The 22,117-nt window shown below is 32.5% G+C and overlaps 2 protein-coding genes across 2 annotated transcripts; both read right to left on the minus strand.

Moving 5' to 3' along the window:
• Nucleotides 1–598: 598 nt before the first annotated feature.
• Nucleotides 599–16,791, minus strand: LOC131624940 (uncharacterized). The gene is made up of 4 exons (XM_058895862.1): nucleotides 16,609–16,791; nucleotides 1,483–1,662; nucleotides 1,084–1,323; nucleotides 599–928 (listed from the first exon to the last, which is right to left on the minus strand). Exons 1-4 carry the CDS (start codon nucleotides 16,789–16,791, stop codon nucleotides 599–601), a joined length of 933 nt encoding a protein of 310 aa, XP_058751845.1.
• A 154-nt stretch (nucleotides 16,792–16,945) lies between these two features.
• On the minus strand, nucleotides 16,946–17,842 carry LOC131624941 (uncharacterized). Its single transcript, XM_058895864.1, has one exon. It carries the CDS (start codon nucleotides 17,840–17,842, stop codon nucleotides 16,946–16,948), a length of 897 nt encoding a protein of 298 aa, XP_058751847.1.
• Nucleotides 17,843–22,117: the final 4,275 nt, after the last annotated feature.

Raw genomic sequence — 22,117 nt, forward strand, 5'->3', positions numbered from 1 at the left:
ATGTAATTGAAATTTAAATTGTCAAATGTTTTTGTTTTTATGTTTTGGATCAAACATTTGGTTTCTTTAAATAAAATTTTTATTACTTTTTGTTTATACTTTTTTATAGAGAGAATATTTTAAAAGATGTTACGTAGCTTGCATATATAAATAAATAGTTTTCTTAGAAAATATTTAGTTATTGTTTTCGCTAAATTGCTTATTTATTGAATAAAGTAAATATAAAATATTTAAAATATAATAATTCTAATTTGTGTTCCAAGAACACATGTTAAGAAACCGTAAATGAAAAATTTATATTGAGTATAAAAAATTTGTGTTTGAAAATTCTACATTGATTAAAATTTATAATTGATTCGTTATTTACTTTTTCACTACAAAATTTTCATTTATGATTTTCTTAGCATATGCCCTAAGGGCACGAATTAATATTATAGTTTAAAATGTTAGTTTAATGAATCTAAACACAACAAAAGCATTATGAACTAAATTAAATATTTAAAAGTAATTTATTATCGCAAGAGCACAAATAAAATCATGAAAGAAATCTACCACATATGGTATTATTTAAATTTATTTCTATTCCATGATAAAAACCTTAAAAGAAAGGTGCCCTACGGGGTATTCCCTTTCTTCTTGAATTTGGCTTGCGTTTTGAAGTCGGTGGATGATTGATCAGAACCACATTTTCTTTGTTGTTTTCATCTTCTTTGACATCTTTTTCATCTTCTTCTTGGTTCTCTTCCTCTTGATCATTGTCTTCTTCAATTCCCGCTTCTTCTAGTTTTCGTTTTGAATTGTGTTCACCCATATTTTTTGTCTTTCCTTTTGGTGGTATCACTTTGATGGATTTTTCTAACAAAAATTCCAATTCCTTCTTCTCTTTTGCACTTACGAAAAAACCTCCTTCCTTTTCTATCCAAGCAAACTTGTATGATATACAATCAATACAACAAAAATTATTTATTATTTAAAAATATAATAGAAATATAAGAAAGAAATTTATAAGTTATGACATTTATTGCCTGTCAAAAAATAATCGAACAATATTAATAGAAAATGAGACTAGGACCAACATTTTACCTTACATTCCAAAGAACAGAAGTAAGTAGGGTCCACTAGATTTCTTTTGCAAATCTTGCAAAGAGAATCACTCATGTAACCGAAATTACTAACATTGTTTCTCTTCGGATGACTACGATCTCTCTTGTTAATGAAGACGATTGTAGAGTTATTTATCATGTAGGTTTGAATTCCAAGAATGTCCACAAACTTATAAATATCAGTGGTCCTAACTGCGTCGTTATAGGAAGACCTCCGTATCTAATATATGATTTTAAATATAAATATTAAAAGTATCACATACTCGTAACAAATATTAAAAATGCTATAAAATGAAGAGAATTATATTTAGAATAAAAAAATACATAAATTATTGAGAATTTATATATAGATTTAAATTTCAAATTAAACAATACTCACTTGAATTACATTGTGATCTTTGTGACCAGAAGTGATGCAAGAACCACAAAACGGATTATCATTGCAATCGAGGCAAAACATGTTGCACTCATTTTTTGGCACGTTTGGGTGAACTTCACATAAGGTGAAAAATGTAGTGATTGATAGCAATTTTTTCAACCAAGGAACAAACATCATGTCCTTAAAAACAAACACAAATATTATAATAAGAAAAATAATACAAATAATTTAACTTGACATTATAATTGAAATAGGTATACATTACCATTGCAACTGTCCTTGTTGAAAGTTGATTTTGGACTAAATTTGAAGAGAAAGAGAGGCAATGATGAAATGTTTATGTAAAAATGGTGAATAGGAAATGACAAAGAAAGAGTTTATATAGTGATAAAGATTCTAGAGTTTGGACACATAAAGTATTGGTTGGCCAATAGAATTGCGGGGACTCGAATTCTCTAACATGAGTTAGGGAGACATGTAAATTAAGATAGTTAGACAAATTATGATTGTTTGATTAAAATTAGATGATCTAGATTTAAAGTTTACAATAAAATTTAAAAAAACATTTTCAAAAATTTCATTAAAAAAATTTGACTAATTTATATTTCCAAAGTAGAATAATGAAATCCACCATTAGATCTTTCATAAATAAAATTATTTGATTAAGATTTGGCACTTCAAATTTAAAATCACGTAACCATCATGGTCATATTATTAAGATCAAATGGTCTAAATTACTTCTTCTAAAAATTCAATTTAATTTTAGAGAAATAATTTAAAACACCTTACAAGGCAACTTATTCATTGAAATCATATTTTCAGGATTATTATACCTAAGAATAATATTTTTATGTATGTTTTTGGTGAAAAACTGAATTTCTTAAGAATGTTTACAAATTTCAATTAATTTAAAAATTATAAAAAAATAAAAATAAAATAAATGTGAGTATTAGTAGGAAGTTAAGTTAGTTTAATTTTATTTTTTAAAAAAATTTGGGTTTTCATCCTCCAACATAAAAATAAATATGAGAAAAATCATGTATAAACAACCTTTCAAGGAATAAAATATATTCAAAAATAATTTTTAAAAAACTAAAACAAACACAAAATTGTTGTATTTCCAATATCATATTCATACAAATATTATTTTATAATAACTTGAAACAAACGTATCCTTAAAAAAATGGCTGGCTAGATGTTGAGGTGAAAAAATTAAGAAACCAAGTTTTAAGGATGACTTTGTATTTAATTCCCACCTTTAACATAAACTATTAAATTAAGAATTAACATACTAACATTGACTGTATAAAAATTCATTAAAAATTCATTTTTTCTTGACAATACAAATTCATTAAATAAAGTGAAACGGCTAATTTATTGAAAATGTGAAATTTTATACAAAACCTAGACTCTTATCATCAAACGGTACTATAAACACAAACATATTATTATTACTTTTATAATATTTATATTTGATAACCTAGTATATTAAAAACAATTATAAATAATTTATGTTTGAAAGAATTAAATAGTTTTTTTTATATATTTCTTTAGAGTAATATTAGATTTGGGGTTTATTCAACAATATTGTTTATTATCATAACTTCATTGAAAATGCTTTTTTTTAGTTTGCCTCACACAATAACAACAACAACAAAATTTACATTGAGGATAATATTTTAAAAATAATAATTTAAATTCTTGAATGAGTTGTTTTAAAAAAAAAATTAAAAAAAGTTAGATATTTTCTTAAATATAATAAATAATTTGAATTTGAATAGTATATAAATTAAAAATTTCAAAAAGTCTCAGAGAAATCCCTTACAAAATTTAACCGAATCATGTTAGTCCCTCAACTAATATTTTTTAAAATCGATTTTTTTCTTACTTTTGAACCGTGACTGAACTGCTAATAAAGACTCATTTTAGTCTCTCACAAAAAAAAAAGAGTCCAAATTAGTCCCTAAGAAAAAATAAAGTATATATTTAATCCCTTATAAAATTTAATCAAGTCATGTTAGTCCCTCTTTTAGTATTTTTTTTTTTTCAAATCAATTTTTTTTTAAATTGTGACTGGACTTCTATTTTACGACTGTTGAATTGAAATTATTTATGAAGGAATTGTAGATAAATCATCGCGATATCACGACGTTCTTTTCTTTGTTTGGTTTATTATCAGACTTATGGGTGGGTGACTATGATTTTTGTTGTTATATATTCCTGTGTATTAGGTGTCGTTATTGTTTTAGTTGCTAATTATTTTTTAGGAAGGTTTAGTTTTGCTACTAATGTGGTTTAGGATAATTTCTTGCTTTTGTAAATAATATTTGTGGCGAAAATAATACACATGGTATGTTGAAAGAAAATTGGTTTATACCATATCACTTAGGTTTTGATGATAACAAAGTATTTAATGAAAGCAGGTATATCTTGTCAAGTCCAATCATAGTTTAAAAATACGAAAAAAGATCATTTGAAAAAAATATTAAAAGAGGGACTAACATGGCTCAGTTAAATTTTGTAAGAGATTAAATAGAGACATTTTTTTATCAGGAATTAATTTGGACTCTCTCTTTTTTGTGAGAGATTAAAATGGGTCTTCACGGGTGGTTCAGTCACGGTTCAAAAGTAAAAAAAAAAAATCAGTTTGAAAAAAATATTAGTAAAGAGATTAACATGACTCAATTAAATTTTATAAGAGATTTAATAATTATGAGGACTAAAATGAGACTTCACTAAAAAAAATATTATAAATTTCTCTAAAGTAATATTAAATTTAGAATAATTGAAGATCAAAGTACTAATTTTTTATAATAAATTGAAGATCAAAGTACTAAAATTTAGAATAATCTTTAGAATGTATAAAAACCAAAAGGTTTAAACATTTCCGTAAAAATTAATTGAAGAAACAAAAGTTTTGTTGGAACCACTATCATTTTCAACAAACTTAGTAAAAAAACTGCATGTAACAAGGAAGTCTTTTGCTAACATTTTTCTTTTATAATTATTTTAAAAAGTTCATTTAAAAATTATAAATGTAATATAACTTTGTTATTATAATTTGAAATAAATATTTATTCGTGTAAATAAATTTCTCATTAGAAATTAATATCATTTCATTATTGTAAAAAGATAATATTATCTAGAATTGACATCCAAAATGTACTGAAATCAATGCACATAATACATAAGAAATAGTACATCAGATGTCCAATAAACTAAATAAAAGATCAAAGTGGAGTTAGACACCAAACACCAAAGTTTTCAACCTTTAGGTCTTCTAGCAAAAACTCCAACTTCTCCAACTCACTTGAAAATCAACAACAATATTGAGGTGGGATAATTAAAATTTAGTGGAGTTCCCTATCTTATGTGTCCACGCGACACTACAAAGTTCTACTACTATTCTCGCACTACTAATACTACTCTCACATATTAGATACACTATGAGAATAACGAAGCTCTGCTAGCTTCTCAACATACATGAATGTCATACTCACAACTGCGGTTGTCATGTAACCCAAGGGTAATTAGCCCCAAAGTCGATCACAAGGATCTACCAATGCAGTTTTGTAAATCCGTTACAGATGTGGTCAATTGCGTTAGAAAGCTAATGCAAAGAGCTCAAGTTATGACGAAAAAAGGTCTAGAACAAAATCGACTTCTCATTATTCGAATCATGTTGTTTTCCTTACTCTAATCAAATCAGGCAGAAAGTTTTTCTTCTAAAATTTGACATATGATTCAAATTGTTAAACCCCTGATTCGAATCAAATATGGAAAAGTTGAATTTCTCCATTTCCTTCCCAAAAACTCGGTTCTAACATGCAATAACATTCGATATCATTATTCATCATACAACCATAAAAACAACAATTTTATAGGTGATCAAACGACAATAACCGTGATCTTTTTCATGCTAAAAATTCAGCCATGCAATAACATTTCAAGGATTTTACCAAAACTCATATTTTCATGAATGTAAAGTATGAACTTGCTTCATTCAAGTCATTTATCACATGCAACACAATACTAACATGCAAAGCTATATTCTAATTATGAACCCCAACTTTAATTGCTTAAAAATTTGAAATGGAGAAGATGGTGGTGAGAAATTGATGATCTGAGTCTGCCTCGATGCTCCTCTTCAAGAAGTCACTCCTTAATCCTCTGTGCACATGACCAAGATGAAGGTTGTGATTGCTAGAGGTATTCTTCCTCCTCCCATTCCAATCCAAATTGTGACTTGAGGCCACAAAAGATAGAATTGGTGGAACAATGTTGGTTAACCACGCACACTCTTGGAATTTGAAGAGACTCGTTCACCCTTTTTTATTCTCTCTCAACTCTCTTATTTCTCTTCTAGTCTGAAAGATAGAGAGATAAGACAAGTGTGGGAATAAGAGAAAAAGGTTTCTCCTTTCCTTATATAGATACAAGGTTAATAAACCCTTTTTCCCTTGCCACTTTACTAGAATTAACAATGATTCCACTAGATAAAAGGTATATCTTGCCATCTATATTTAGCCATAATTATTAATGATGTCCTTTCCTACTTAATCAATCTTAGCATTTTAATTATCACACTTGATTAATTCGTATGAGATGATCGTTATAATTAGGGCATTACACATATAAAAAGAGAAAGTTAATCAACGGAGCTAACGATAAGACGTTCACATAAAGCATATAGATTACATGTATTACGTGTTAAATAAGAAAAGTTCCTACAACTTCTATATGATGTATATGAAGGGTTTGAATGGCTAGTCTGCAGAGAACTTAAGAGAAACTCGGAATTTGCAAGTTTGTGCAAAGTGTAAGGTGAAATGATGGAAAACTTCATAATTAATCAAAGTTTTGAACTGGTTAGATCCCTCTCTCCTTACTAAGCTCTAGTTTAAGCAATGATCAATATACAGCCGAATGAACCCACAAGAAGGGGTTAGGTGAGCTATATGGTTGCATAGGCCAATGCTACAACAATATGAGTGACTAATTCTCCCATATAAATGTCTTCTATGGTCTGGTTGGCAACCTTATTTAGGTTGGTTAATAGAAAGGTTGCAGAATTAATAGGACTATCTCAAAAAACACTTAGGATGAAAAACAAATTTTTCTTTGCTCACACATGTCAAGTTTTCGGCCTTTCCAAAGAATGTTTGGTCTACGACCATGTGGAAATATCGAATGGCAGGATTATGGATAAGAATGTTACTCATGGCCTTATGATCAGGTGAAAAGTATTCATTGAGTCTTCCACATAATAATCTAGTTTACCTTGCATATGTACATCACCAGGTACTTTAGAATGAGCACGGGGACCAGGCTAAAATGCAAGGAGTTTGGCTAACTCTCTACTGGTAAGACGGTAATCATGGCCAAAGAGCCTAAAGGTGGCTAAGCCTTTGCTTTGTCCTAGTCCAATATGGGGTTGGAAACAAAATGAACTTAGGAACTCCAATGTTAGGTTTCTATGTGTGGTGTCGTTTTTTTTACCTCCCCGTTTCACTTGGGAGGACGGCACGCTAGACCCTTCACGCGAAATTTGGAAGGAGAATGCGCTCGTGGTGGGATGAATTTTGTTTCAGTTCTTCCTACGATATCACACGAACTTTCTTATTTGTCCTACGAGTAGGAAAGGGGAAAAAAGATCTCAACTAAACCCTAGGAGTTTGCTAAGTGTGGGGATTTCACCTAGACTAGAAATTCTGGAGTCCGGGGGGTCGGTTATACATAGGGAAGTGTTTAAACACCCTACATATCTGTAGTACTCTACAGGAACCTTCTCTGTGTCTAAATGTGTTTTTGTTTACTGCTAATGATTGGGGAAGTTTCTCCTTTGTGTTAGGAGAAGGAATTGAATTAAAATAAAAGAAAGACAGACAGACAGACTGACTATTTTTGGTATTTTATTAGCTCGCTGAGATTCCTTGTGAACCTCATGCCTACATATCCCTAATGGAAGTCAGAGCTTAATGTAGTTCGGGGAACTAATTAGGGAAATTAATTATTTTTGGGTGCCTTGCTTGAAGCTCAAGGTTGAAGCTTGAATTAAATCTCTGTTTACAATAAAGAGGCATGAAATCATCTTTACATAGAGGTATTTGTACTATTCTACCACAAACATTGTAAAGGAGTGACAGAATAACTGAATTCATTTCATTCAAGAGGGGGACCTTACTTGTGTATGTGCAAGTATACCAGTCAAATGCCTCTTAAATGAAAGAAAGATGCTCATCCAAATTAGGGAAAGTTACCACATGAAATCATCTTTACATAGAGGCATTTGTACTATTCTACCACAAACATTGTAAAGGAGTGACAGAATAACTGAATTCATTTCATTCAAGAGGGGGACCTTACTTGTGTATGTGCAAGTATACCAGTCAAATGCCTCTTAAATGAAAGAAAGATGCTCATCCAAATTAGGGAAAGTTACCACATGTCTGGGTTTTACTGCCATCTCATGCCTTTCAAAATCCTAAATGGGAGACTTGATTAAAATGTAATGTTTGTTTGTTTGAATGTGGTAGAGTAGTAAAAATATCTCTCTATAGAGATAAGCTATGTCTATCTACTGTATAAAATATTTGACTTTAGCTGGCTTGTATGAGGCCCAAGCTTGAGGCTTTTTTGATTGATTTATTAATTATTATTGACTCTGGGAGATGACTCCACTGGGGATTAATTACAGGGTTTTTTTTGTGTTCTGTACAAAGCCCAGAATTGAGGCTGACTCTACTTTAGGGAAAATCTATTTTGATGGGTTTTATTTGGTGTTCTGTACAAAGCCCAGAATTGAGGCTGACTCTAACTAGGGAAAAACATTATTTTCTGCCTTGTACAAAGCCCAAGGTTGTGGCTGACTCTAAAATAAACTGAGTATGGATGACTCTATGGGGAAAAGACCCTAGGTGTTAGGAATCTTTGACTCATGAAATATGGTTTAATCTGCCTTGTACAAAGCCCAAGGTTGTGGCTACTGAATGATGAGGAACTCACTGGGGAGACTCTATTATCTGCCTTGTACAATGCCCAAGGTTGAGGCTGACTCTTGACAGGGGAGTTTTATTGTTTGGTGCCTTGTATGAAGCCCAAGGTTGAGGCTAACTGTTTTTTTGTTGATTTTGACTCTACTGGAGAGTTTATTTATTAAAAGACTGTTTTTTTCCTTTGGAAGCTAACCCTTTCCAGGGATTTTGACTCAGCTGGTGAATTTGTCTGTTAAAAGACTGATTTTATCATGTTTTTGGAGGCTGACCCTTTCCAGGGGTTTTGACTCTTTTGGGGAAATTATCTCCTAAGAGAATAAATCTTTGGTTTTGAAAGACTGATGTTGTTGAAATGAAAGAATGATGTTGGAGGCTAACCCTTTCCCGGGATTTTTATTAAAATGACTGAATGTGTGGAGGCTAACCCTTTCCAGGGGTTTTTATTAAAATGATTGGCAGAAAGATTATCTAGTGGAGACTTCTTGTTTAAAGCCCAAGATGAAGGCTGACACTTATTGAGGATAAGCAAACAAGGATCCTAGACTCTGCTAAGGAAGATTGATGAAAATAAGGGTGACAGAGACTGTCCATGTCTCTCATTCCAAAAATGTACTCAATGTGAAATTGAGACAAACTTAGCTTGTTTAAAGTCTGGTTTATATTGGAAGAAACTCACCAGGGTAGGCTAAAAGGTGACTAAAGACCTGTTCCTATGTTTATAAGAAACCTGATGGGTCCTTGTATACAAGCTCAAGAGGAAGCTGGAAATGCTTTTAAGAAGCCTGTGGGTCCTTGTACAAAGCCCAAGAGGAGGCTAATCGAGGGTCCTTGTTATAGCACAAGAGAAAGCTATGTAGTTTTGAACTTATTTTGGCTCTAAGCAAATGGGTAAGAGGTTTCACCGGGAATAATTCCTCTTTGGGTGGATGTGTCCTATTTTTTTGGATTCTAAGGTTTTTGCCAAGATGTTTCACCGGGAATAATTCATCTTGGGGGTTTGAACTACAGATCTCTAATTAGGAAAGAGCCTTCACCGGGAAGACATTCTCAATCCTAGGTCATATTCCTATAATATATATATATATATAGTTTAACTGTCCTAGGGTTTATACTCAAACGTAGTTCTAAACTAATATATATGCACAATTTATATTTGACAGTAATTTAAATAAAGACTGTAAATTGAAAGCTTGTAAAGCCTAACCTGGATGGAGTGGAGGCCTTTGAAGAAGTATGTACAGAGCCTCAACAGTAATTGGTGGATAACAGTTGAATATATATGATAAAAAGTTAATGGTTTTGAAAACAGAAGAAGTGAAGATGGACAAAGGTCACATAGGTATCTGAAGAGTTTCACCGAGAATAATGCCCTTCAAATACCAGAAGAATGTTTTGAAAACAGAAAGAAGATTTTAAAAATACAGTTTTGAAAACAAGCTAAGAAGAGAAGGTGTTTGGGACTTACACTCTATTAGAGGCCCAGTACTTTACAGTACTGGCTATAAAAGCAAATTGAAAATGATTTGAAATGATATAAGGTTTTGTTGTTTGAAAACCTTAATCGTCCGTTTAATCGGAGACTGATAACAGCTTTGAAAATTGACAAAAGTCAACTTAATTAAGGTAAAGATAAAGATCTATGCCTAATTAAGACCTAAACAATTAGGGTTTTATCATAAAATTATTCACAAAGGTAACAAGATAAAAATATATATTTTAAAGTTTTTAAGAAAACATTTAAAACATACTATTTTAACCCTAATTAAAATACATGAAATAAATAATATTTTTTATGATTTTTTGATTATTCATAAAATAAGTATATTAAATAACAAGTGTGTAAAAAATGAAGTGAAAATGATTTAATTTGATAGGTGAATTATTGGTGTGAAGTTGTGAGAAAAAATGAAGGAAATTAGTGGTAAAAAAATGATTTTGTCTCCTCCAAGGTTTGAACACACGCCCTTTAGGTCACACACCCAAAACCAACACCACTGGGCCAGCGCGCGTATGGTGATAGTAAACTGACTCCTTTGCAACTCATATGTTATTCAAGTGTATAGAAGCAAAAAAGAAAATAAAATCAAAAGGTCTGGGGCGAGGGGGATTCGAACCCCAGACCTTGGGCACGCGCAACACACAAACACTCCTTACCACTGGGCTATAACGATTTAGTCGTTAATGAAACAGGTATCAATCAAAATAAAATAAACTTAACCCTGAATTTGAAATTTGCGCGCCACCACCATTGTCATCTTCAACCTCTAGCTTTGAATTTTTAAAAATCTGAACTCTCTCAACTCTCAACCATTTGCAACGATGTAAACATGAAACTTGTTCTAAATTCACTCACGATTCTGAATATGTAACTAACATAAATTTATATTAACTACATCTAACTAATTTACTAAAAAACGTGAAGAACCCTAAAATTTGAAAATCAAATTAAATGACTATACTGAAAGATAAATGAATGATGATAGAGGGTTTTCAATCCTCTGATGATGCTGAACAAGATAGAATCGAGCTATATCATAAAGAGTGCTTAAATTAAAGAGGTAGAGTTCAGAAACTTACCTCTGAAAATGGAGGTCGTGAGGATGATAGAGAGCAACTGGGCTTGTATGAATGATCCCAAAAGCTTCCTTGGGACTCAGTGATGCTAACTGAATGTTTATTGTAACCTCAATCCTCCTGAATTGTTCTATGAACCTCCCTCGATTTGAGCTTCAAGTGAACATGGAGAGTGATGATTCTTGAGTTACAGATGAGCTGCAGCCATTTGAACAGCTTCACTACCTCCTATGGAACGTGCCTGGATGCTTGGCTTTGTTGGAAACCTTCTGAATTGCTCTATGGACCTCCATCTGCAACAGCTCCAAAGTGAGAGCAACAATGGCGTTCCTCCACTTACAGAAGTGATCCAGGTGCTTGGATCACCTCAAATGATCTCCCTTGAGATGTTAGAATGCTTACTTTCCAAAGATAAGCTCTGGTTTGAAGAAAACGATTCTTCTTGCCAAAGAACTTTGAAAAACAATAAGCATGAGAAGAGAAAGAGAAAGCAAGGAATATGGTTGCTTTGGTGTGTTTTCTGAATGAGAAAGAGGCCTCTATTTATAGGCAATTGATGCTGAACAATTGAAGATAGTAAGCTTGCTTAATGAAGTCACTTTGGTTTCTTAGCCAAGAAGAAAATTTGCAAATATCTCTTATGCAATGATGAGAATTTTGATTCCATTTGATCAATCCCCTAGCCCTCGATTTTGCTTGATCTTAGGGGACAATTCTGAGACAGAAATGAGCTCTAATTGGTTGGTGAGAAGATTCCTTGGGTGATTCATCAATTTTCCATAAATTCACAAAATGTAATCATTACATAATCACATGTTCTTGTTTTTAGAATCTTCTTCAATTCTCATGTCATGGTAAAAATGAATGAATGGCATGTTTTCAGATGTGGTATGGGTCGTGTAGCATCCATAAGAGAGGTCATTTGCACAAAATTGCAAAGTTTCAAATTGTACATGACCTATAATTTCACTTCATGAGGCCAACTTTAAACAAGCATAACTCTTAGCTCAAAATGAATTTGGAGAAGGTTGAACACAATTTGGAAATCCCTAAACATCTACTTCAAATCATTAATTTGGAGTTTCTTCAGAATCTTTTGGCAAATTTGTTAAAAATGAGGCCAAAGTTGGAAGAAAACTAGGTTAAAACACTTAGAAAATTTTCTAAGTGTTTATGACCTAAAACTTCAAAATTTCCAAAACTCTTAAATGATTGATCTTTTGAAAAAAGTTGCATTGTAAGATGTTATTTTATTTTGCAAGATCTACAACTTTCATGTTGGAAGTTTTTTGAGTTGTGTAGGTGAAATTTTGAGTTCTCATCATGCCTTCAAAAACCCTAATTCCCGACTTTTTGCTCCTTGAAGATTCTTTTTGAATTTCTTTGGTCAAATGACTTTAATATCCATATATTGATGATATTGATCCTTGAAAGTCATGGTTTGACCAAAAATCTTAAAAGTCAAAGGTGAACTCATACAGTTGACTTTTTCCTGATAAAGTGAGAATTTGGACTTTTGTGTAGAATCAAGATCTTCTCCTCAAATGAGTGATGTAAATGGATTATATTGAGGTAGTAGAGGTTCTTGAATCATGTCCTGAGTCTTGAATCCATGCCCTGATTAAAAGTCAACTATCTTGGTGAATTAGGTCAAAAACCCTAATTGTCGACCATATGAAAATAATGACTGTAGACTTTGAATTGAGGTGTAATGTCCAGTGGATCTTGTCATATGAGTTATTTGGAGATGATTGATGTCTTTGAATGATCCCCTGGGGCTTTTTAGGGTTTCCCAAAGGTGATCCCTGATTTTAGTCCTTAATAGGCTAAAAAAAAACCCTAGTCTGGTGACCTGAGTAAACCTGTACTCAGATGACTGGGTGTCTAATCAATCATAGGTGAAATAATGAAGCTCTTGAGTCTTATGATTGTATTAGAGACTAATCCTTCTATTGATTGATCCTTTGCCTAAGTTTTCTTGTCTTTGAACACCCTTGTTTGAATGCCAGACTGCTCTGGGTACTTGCTTTGACTTGATGAAAATCCTGAAGATATGTCATCTCAGGGGGGTCAAAAATTAGGGTATGACACTATGGGTTGGGTGTTTTGCAACTGAAAACCTGTCCCAACTCATATGGCTAAACATGAAATGGACATTGTCAACAAGTCCTAGATGGACTAGGCAAAGAAAATATGGGTAACGGGTAGGTGAGGTGGTTCTCTCAGGTAGGATATCAAAATGATTTCTTTGGACATCGTTTTTGAACACTGTCCTCATCCCATCAAATTTTTGCATCCTGAAATAATGCTAGTAGATAAATTTGGCTAAGAAGAATGCAGCGGCTCTGAAAAGAAAACACACACAAGTTAGAAATTTATAAACTAAAATTAAAAATAACCGTTTATGAATAAAATGAACAGAAACCCATGGTTTCTGCCCATGCAACGCTTTGTTTAACGTCAGTAGCTCGAAGTTTGTTAAAATTTAGAATCAGATTGTTGGTATAACAAGTGGAGGGTCTGTTAATGTATGGCGAAAATATTAAGTTGGATTTTCATTACTGGTATAATGTTTCAACCTTTGCCCATTTACAATGAAAGGACCTGATGATTGGTTTTGAATCTCGACAACACCAGATTGCATGACCTTTGTGATCTTAAATGGGCCAGGCCATCTGGAACGTAACTTACCAGGAAACGGCACAATTTGCAGTTGAAAGAAGTACTAAATCACCTACAACAACTTCTTTTCGCGCAATTCGCCTATCATGACATTTTTTGGTTCGTTCCTTATAAATTATAGCATTTTCATAGGCATCTCGTCGGAGTTCATCCAATTCGTTGATATCTAATATGCATTTGTTACTGGATGACAAATAATCCATGTTCAGGGCCTTTATAGCCCAATATGCTTTGTGTTCTAATTCAAAAGGTAGGTGACATGATTTTTGGTAGACTAAGTTAAAGGGGGTCGTCCCTAAAGGGGCCTTATAGACAGTCATATAAGCCTAGAATGTGTTTTGTAGTCTAGAGGACCAATATTTTCTAGAGATGGAAACAATCTTCTCTAGAATCTATTTTATTTCTCTATTTGATAATTCTACTTGTCCAATGGTTTGTGGATGATATGGTGTCGCTACTCTATGTTTTACGCCATACTTGTTTAAGAGATTCTCGAAAATTCTTGAAATGAAATGGGATTCGTCATCGCTTATAATGAGGCGAGGGACTCCAAACCTGGGAAATATATAGTTTTTAAATAACTTAATAATCACTCATGCATCGTTTGAGGGAGGCAATTACTTTGATCCATTTAGACACAAAAACGACATGAACGAGTATATACTTATTTCCCATGCATGATGGAAATAGGCCCATGAAGTCAATTCCCCAGAGATCAAATACTTCTACTTCTTGAGTATTCTTTGGGGGCGTCTCATCGCGCCTTGAAATATTTCCAGTGCGTTGGCACCGATCACATTTGATGATGAAAGCATGAACATCACGCCATAAAATTGGTCAGTAAAGGCCTGCTAGAAAGATCTTAGCGCAAGTTTTAAATGTGCTTGCATATCGCCATAAGGAGTATAATGACAATGATTTTTTTATAATGTTTTCCACCTCCTCTTCAAGTACACAACTAAGATATATACCATCATTTCCTCTCTTGAAAAGGAGGGGTTCGTCCCGATAGAATTGTTTTACGTCATGGAAGAACTTTTTTCTCTTTTGATAGGTCAAATATAGAGGTAGGACATTGGCCGCAAAATAGTTAATGAAGTCAGCGTACCAAGGTACACTTGTTACTATTAGGGTAGTTTCGACATTTATATCTAACTCATTGGAGTCACCATCGTGACTTGTCCTATTATTGACTGACACTATTAGTCTATCATATGTGAAGTCAACATTAATGGGAATAAGGTCTGGCTTCAGGTATTCGAGTCATGAGAGGTGATCAGCTACCACATTTTCAGTTCCTTTCTTATCTGGGATTTCTAAGTCAAATTCTTGTAACAAAAGGATCTAGAGAAGTAATTTTTGCTTCACATCCTTTTTGCTAAATAGGTATTGTATGATAGCATGGTCAGTGAATATAATAATTCTGGCTCCAACTAAATAGGGACGGAATTTGTCTACTGCAAATATTATCGCTAAGAGTTCCTTTTTGGTAGTGGCATAGTTTAGTTGGTTCGTGTCTAAAGTTCGGCTGGCATAATATATAACATGCAATCTTTTATATTTTTTTTGTCCTAAAATAGCGCCTAAACAAAATCACTCGCATCGCACATAATCTCGAATGTTTGGTTCCAATATGGTGGTTGCATGATAGATGCGAAGATTAGTGCATTTTTAAGAAGATTGAATGCTTCTAGATATTTGTCGTCGAAGAGGATTTCAACGTCTTTCATCAGGAGACCCATTAAAGGTTTAGTGATTTTAGATAAGTCTTTAATAAAATCTTCGGTAAAAACCGGTGTGTCCAAGAAAACTTCAAACTTCCTTAACCGTTCTGGGTGGTTGGAGGTTTTCTATTACCTCAATTTTAGCTTTGTCAACCTCAATGCCCCTTTCTGATACTATGTGTCCTAGGACTATACCTTCTGTAACCATGAAATGACATTTTGAAAATCTTGGTATCCGACCTTGCGTTTAACTAATCCAAAAGGGACAATTCTCACCGTCCACTAGCAGGGACCCCGTTTAAAGCCAGAACAAAGTTCTGTATGGACTGGCCCAACACAAGGACTGATAGCACCTAGTAGGATTCGAACTCAGGGCCTTGAGAGGAGCACACTCCCAGTTTAATACAAGGTTAACTTGTACGAATCTTTCCAAAATTTTCTCCAGGTTAGCAAGGCAATTTTTAAAACTGGATCCGCAAACTGAGAAATCATCCATGAAAACTTCCATGATCTCGTTAAGGAAATCCACAAATATTTCCATCATGCATTATTGGAAAGTTGTAGGAGCATTCATAGTTCGAACGACATTTATCGATAAGCAAATGTTTCATAAGGACATGCGAAGGTTATTTTCTTGGTCATCCGAGTGAACTGGAATTTGGAAAAATCCAAAATATCCACCTAAATAGCATAAATAAGAGTGTCTAGCTAAGCGTTCAAGCATTTGCTCGATGAACGGAAGGGGAAATGGTCATTCCCTGACACTTTGTTTAGCTTCATATAGTCTATGTACATACGCCACCCGTTTTCTACATGTTTCGCCACTAATTCTCCTTTTTCATTTTGTACGACTCTGACACCTTCCTTTTTAGGTATGACATCTACAGGGCTAACCCATTTACTATCAGAGATTTGGTAAATTATTCCATCATCAAGTGATTTTAACACTTCTCTCTTGACCACATCACTCATGATAGGGTTTATCCTTCTTTGGTGTTCTCTAGAGGGTTTAGAATCTTCCTCCATCATAATCCGGTGCATGCACACAGACAGACTTATTCCTTTTAGGTCGGAGATATTATAGCCTAGAGTTGCAGGGTATTTTTGTAAGACATTCAAGAGTTGATTTTTTCGTTACTGTTTAGATTTACATTTACTATAACTGGACGCTTTAGTTCCTTATCAAGAAATTCAGATCTCATATTCTTAGGTAATTCCTTAAACTTTATCGATGGTTTCTTAGGTCTGGGCATATGGTCTGTGGTAAGTGCTAGGCATTCATGAAGGCTACCATCAATATAAGGTGTGTGTGCTTTAATTTCATCATCTTCCATTATTGGTGTTGAAGGAAGTTTTATCGTTTCCATAGGTGCTTCTGTATTATGCACTCATCATTAATATCGATGGCGCAACACGAGTCATCTATAGCAGGTACTTTTAGAAATTTTGATAGAATAAATTTGATCTTCTCATCACCTACTTCGAAGGTCATTTTCCTCTTTTGACAACTATCATGGCTCCATCAGTTGATAAGAATGGTCTACCTAAAAGAATAGGGATGTCTTCGTCTTCTTTAATTTCCGTTATGACAAAGTATGTTGGAATATAAAGTTGACCAATCCTAACTTGAATATCTTTTAATATAACGATTGGGTACTTAATTGATCGATCGCCCAGTTGAAGGGACATCCTAGTTGGTTGCATATCTCTTAGGTTTAACCTATTGCAAACAGCTAAAGGCATCAAACTCACACTTGCGCCTAAGTCAAGTAGTGCTTTATCGATAACATGACTTACTAGAACACGCGGTATAAATAAGCTTCTAGAATCTCTCTGCTTAATGGCTAATTTGTTCTCAACAATTGTGTTGCATTTAAAGGGTTTAGGATCTTCAAGTTTGCGTTGGGTAATAGCCTCAGTGAAGGGAATTTCGACATGAAGTTTTTCAATTACTTTCTCAAACTTCTTATATTGGGTGTCTTTGGTTTGCTTAAGCCTTTGAGGGTATGGAATTTGGGGTTTATAGGTGGGGGGTGGTACATATGCTTTATCAAGTGTCTTTAATTTCTTATATTGGGTGTCTTTAATTTCTCCCGCTCTTTGTTTCTCTGGATCTACAGGTTCCTCTACTACTTGTTTTTCAGGTGTAGTCACAATGTTTCCTTTTGGTGGCTCTGGCTTGTTGTTTCTTGGTAAATACTTATTCAACCTAGGATTTATAGGTCCATCATACGCGGTTCTGCTTCGCAATGCAATAGAATTAGCATGGCCTTTAGGGTTAGGTTGAGGTTTTCCAGGAAATGATCCTCCTGGTGTAGGATGAGCGGCTTGTTGTTGTGCTACTAAGGAAATTTGAGTTTTCAACATCTTATTGTGGGTTACCATATAATCAACTTTGTTGCCTAATTGGGTAATCGTCTCATTTATGTGAATATTTTGATTCATAAATTCTTTATTTTACCGAGTTTGAGCTGAAATGAAAAAGGAATTTATGAAAGGAACCAATGCTAGCACTGTCATCGTGTCAGACGGAGTACATAGTTGCCTCTATTTGCACATGCCAAGCAACATGGATGGTGAATCTGATCAAAGAAAGTGCGGGTGGAATTATTCAAGAGATTGAGAACTATGATGAATGTAGAAAGATTAGACACAATGTATTAAATATGTAATTCTTTGTCTTTATAATGCTGACAACATAGTCGAATTGGTGTGTATTTAATAGAGTCAATTATAGTTTGTAAAAATTGTATCTGTTGGATTCGATAGAGAGCCGAATACAGCTGGCCGAAATAAGTGTGTTATTTAGTTACTTTGAGAATTGCTTGATGTACAAGCAATCCCATTATAAATAGGGAGGCACCTTATTATTGTAAAGCGGTTAAATAAAGAATACATAGTTGCAAATAGAAAGTAGAGAGAAACTCTGCAAATTCGCTAATACTTCTTCTTCTCTTTTCTCCCAAAATCCTAACTTCTCTTTTCTTCCATTTTCTCTTTCAAAAATTTATTTTCTTCTTAAATTATTATGTGAGGGAATCCTCTTGCAACTAAGGAGTGATCGAATCACTCAAGTGAAGAGTGAAGAACGAGATTCATGAATCAATCAAAAAAGCGATTGAATCTTATTTTGTCAAAAGCGATGTCCAACACCAATATCATCTAAAATATTAGCGAACAACTAGTTATTGGTGCTAATAGCTCACAAGATAATCAAGTTTAATACTTATTTCTTCAGGTCTATGGCAGATGATTTCTAAACTTAAGATCATATTATGGAGAAAGGTCAATTATACATGAAAGAAAATATATCAATTAAATGATATATAATATTCAGTCAAATAATTAAATGATATATGAATATAAGAAAATATTCGTGATTATTATTGGTTTCCATTCTTAATTATGATGAATGATAAAACTAATACATTTAAAATTTGTTAAGGTATATTATAATTGAAGTTTTCAGTCAAATGAAAAATAATTAATTATTAAATAAATAAAATGAATCATGCGAAGTGATGGTATTCACATAAAATGAAGTTGTATATTCAAATAAAGTAAAAATGGGTTATTGTGAAAAAATATAAATAACATTTAAAATTATTAATAACTTGATTAAAGTCACACACATTATTTGATACAGAGATTAATTTCTTCCATAATAGTCACTCTACGAATAGCATAAAAAAAGATTTTGGAGAAGTACGAATTAGAAAGAAAAAAATAGATAAATTAAATTTGGATTAATATGAAACAAGATATACAATTTAATACCTTTATAAACACGATAAGATTTACATGATAGTAATTTCGTTAATTAACTTAAATATAATTTAAGTTAACTTAATAAATGTCCCCCTTTTAATTATAAAAAGGTCATGCTAACGAGTACTCTAGGGACACTGATTAAAGATTCTAAATATAAAAAATATTTTGTAAATAAATAAATTATTTTAATTTACAATGCATTGAATACAAGTAGTTTTAAGAAAGCATATCTTTTATTTCTTAGAAAGTCAATTATTTCTATTTTCATTACAATAAATACAAGTCTTTAATAAACGAAACATACATTTTTAAATCCTTAACTACTGCCCAAGAACACTCGTTCTCGTTAGCATTTAATGTATATATAATTTAAATATGTCGATTAATAAATAGATTAAAAAAAATTATTGCTTATAATAGTGACAAAATAGTTTATTACTATATCAAACTAGTGAAAAACCCGTGCGGACGCACGGGTTCTGCTGTGGGTTGGACCGGATTTATCAGATACAAATAGTATTAAGTAAAAAAAAAATTATATCAAATTAAAATATAAAAGTTTTAATATTAAATAGTCTATTTTGTTTAAAAGAAAAACATATTTTAAAAATAAAAAACATAATTGTTTAACAGAAATCATATATATTTTAATTTCCCATATATTATATTAAAAAGTATTGTATCTTAAAAATAACTTGTGTGTTTGCGCGTATTTTGATATAGTTAGCTGTGTGTTCACACAATAATAATGTGTTACCCGTGCGTCCGCATGAGTTCTGATGTGGGCCGCGAATTTGTCATTAGTTTAACATGAGAATTCACAAATTAGAAAATTTCAAAATATTATTGGAAAAAATAAAAAATAAAATATGTATTGCAATTATAAAAAAATAAAAACTTTTATTAGTAAGAAAAACTATTAAACTTTTATGTAGACTACAAGTTAAATTGTCTTGTTTACAAAGATCCATCAAAATTCATTCAAAACTAAGAATCAAAAAGAGAAGAAAGAAAAAGATTGGAAAAGAAAACTTTAAAAAAGATTATTATTGAAATTAATTTAATTTATGCTCTGTTAAATGATTGTCTGGTACCCCCTGAAACATCACTGTTATAGTCCTAGCATATAAGTTCCATGTTAATAGGCTAAAATACTGTCTTTAGTTGCAAAAGACTATGTCAAAAGTATATTTATCATAAGTACTTTGTCACGAGGCTAGTAACAATTTAGAGCTTTAGCATTGCATAAGACATGACAGATTATACATATAACTGTATTTTTTTCAAATATTGGCTAAAATGTACATTGACTAAAGTCAATCCGGTTAATGAAAAGCGGGAACACATTTTTCAAACAAAGTAATCATTAATCAGCAATTAAACTTATAATTATATAAGGCACAACTTTGAAGTTAATATTTTTTTTAATTGCTACAAATTTTATTTCTCAGTGGACTAAAGTGTAGTTTATTTTCCAACACAGATTTAAATGTTAGCACATATTCAACACCACACCTAATAATACCAGCATAGAATTATACAATTGTAAGATATAAAATAGGCAGTATATAGTGCTAGAAAGAAGCTAATGCAAAATGTATTTCTCTGTGGATAACTTGAAGCAGAACACATTCAAAGTCCATTCTTTTTTAATATGCATTTAAGATGCATTCTACAATACCCATTCCACTAAAGTTTATACACCAAATCCTATTGCACAACTGAGCTTTTCATTCCACACAGGACCAACTAAATTAATATGTATCTATTGAACATTTTCATTAACAAACTGCAAAATCACAGTTGTTTTAGAAACTCACAACATAGAAAGTCAAAATGGAGTATAGTATTTAGATATTATACTTACTACCTGCTTGCAATTAGGCATCATGTTAATGAGAAAGTCAAACTATGATGATTAACCATATACATGCTTTAAGAAAATAGCGACAGTGATAGCACCACCTTGCCGACCTCCAGTATTCACCGTATCAGCAGCTCCAGGTTTCATTGATTCCCAGTAACTTTCTTCTATTGGAAACCTCCATAGTTTCTCCCCACACACTTCAGAAGCATCAAAAACTTCCTTACTCAGCTCATGGCTGGTGTAAATGCACCTTTAAAAACATACTTAGCAATAGTAATCAGCTGATAAATGGGATGGATGCTAAATAAAAGTTCATTAAGGTCACAACTTTATTTTTTAATCTTCACCATTCATGTTTAGATCCATTCGGCTTCGCCTCTTTCGTAGTCCAAAGAGAACTGTCTGTGGGTTTCATAAAGTCGTCCAATTATCCGTTGACTAAACTCAATAGGGTAATATAAGTTGCATCCCTTGAAGTGTTTAGTAACACCTTTGCAGCTAATGCAACTTGAGGCTTGTCCATTGATTGAACCAAGACACATTTCCCACATAATTGAGCCACAAGCCTAAGGAAAAAATCACAAGCTCTTTCAAGAACATAAATATTTGCAGCAATTTGCATAGCTTGAGTTACAATGATATTTCCACCATTTATTGTGTCATATAATGCTTCATTCGCTTCAATCAGAAGCTTGTCCAAATACTTCCTCACAATATCAAAGAAACTCATTCTTACACCCCATCAGACAAGTAATCACTACATGGTGTATTGCCACTGTCATCATTTTCTTCATTGTTTATTAACTCCTGTTCTATTTTTTCTGGTTGATTAACATCTTTTCTCTTGTTTTCTATTAAAGCAAGTCTCTTCTCTGCACGAATCACAATGCAGATAATTCTTAAAAATCATGTAAGTGGAAAATGGGATACAATCATTACCCTGGACGTCCAAAGTCAAGTCCCCAAGGAAACAATTTAACATCCCTTCTTTTGAGTGCATATTCGATAACTGCCTCATTCTG

Source organism: Vicia villosa, unplaced genomic scaffold, assembly GCF_029867415.1.
Source record: "Vicia villosa cultivar HV-30 ecotype Madison, WI unplaced genomic scaffold, Vvil1.0 ctg.000175F_1_1, whole genome shotgun sequence".
Taxonomy (NCBI): domain Eukaryota; kingdom Viridiplantae; phylum Streptophyta; class Magnoliopsida; order Fabales; family Fabaceae; genus Vicia; species Vicia villosa.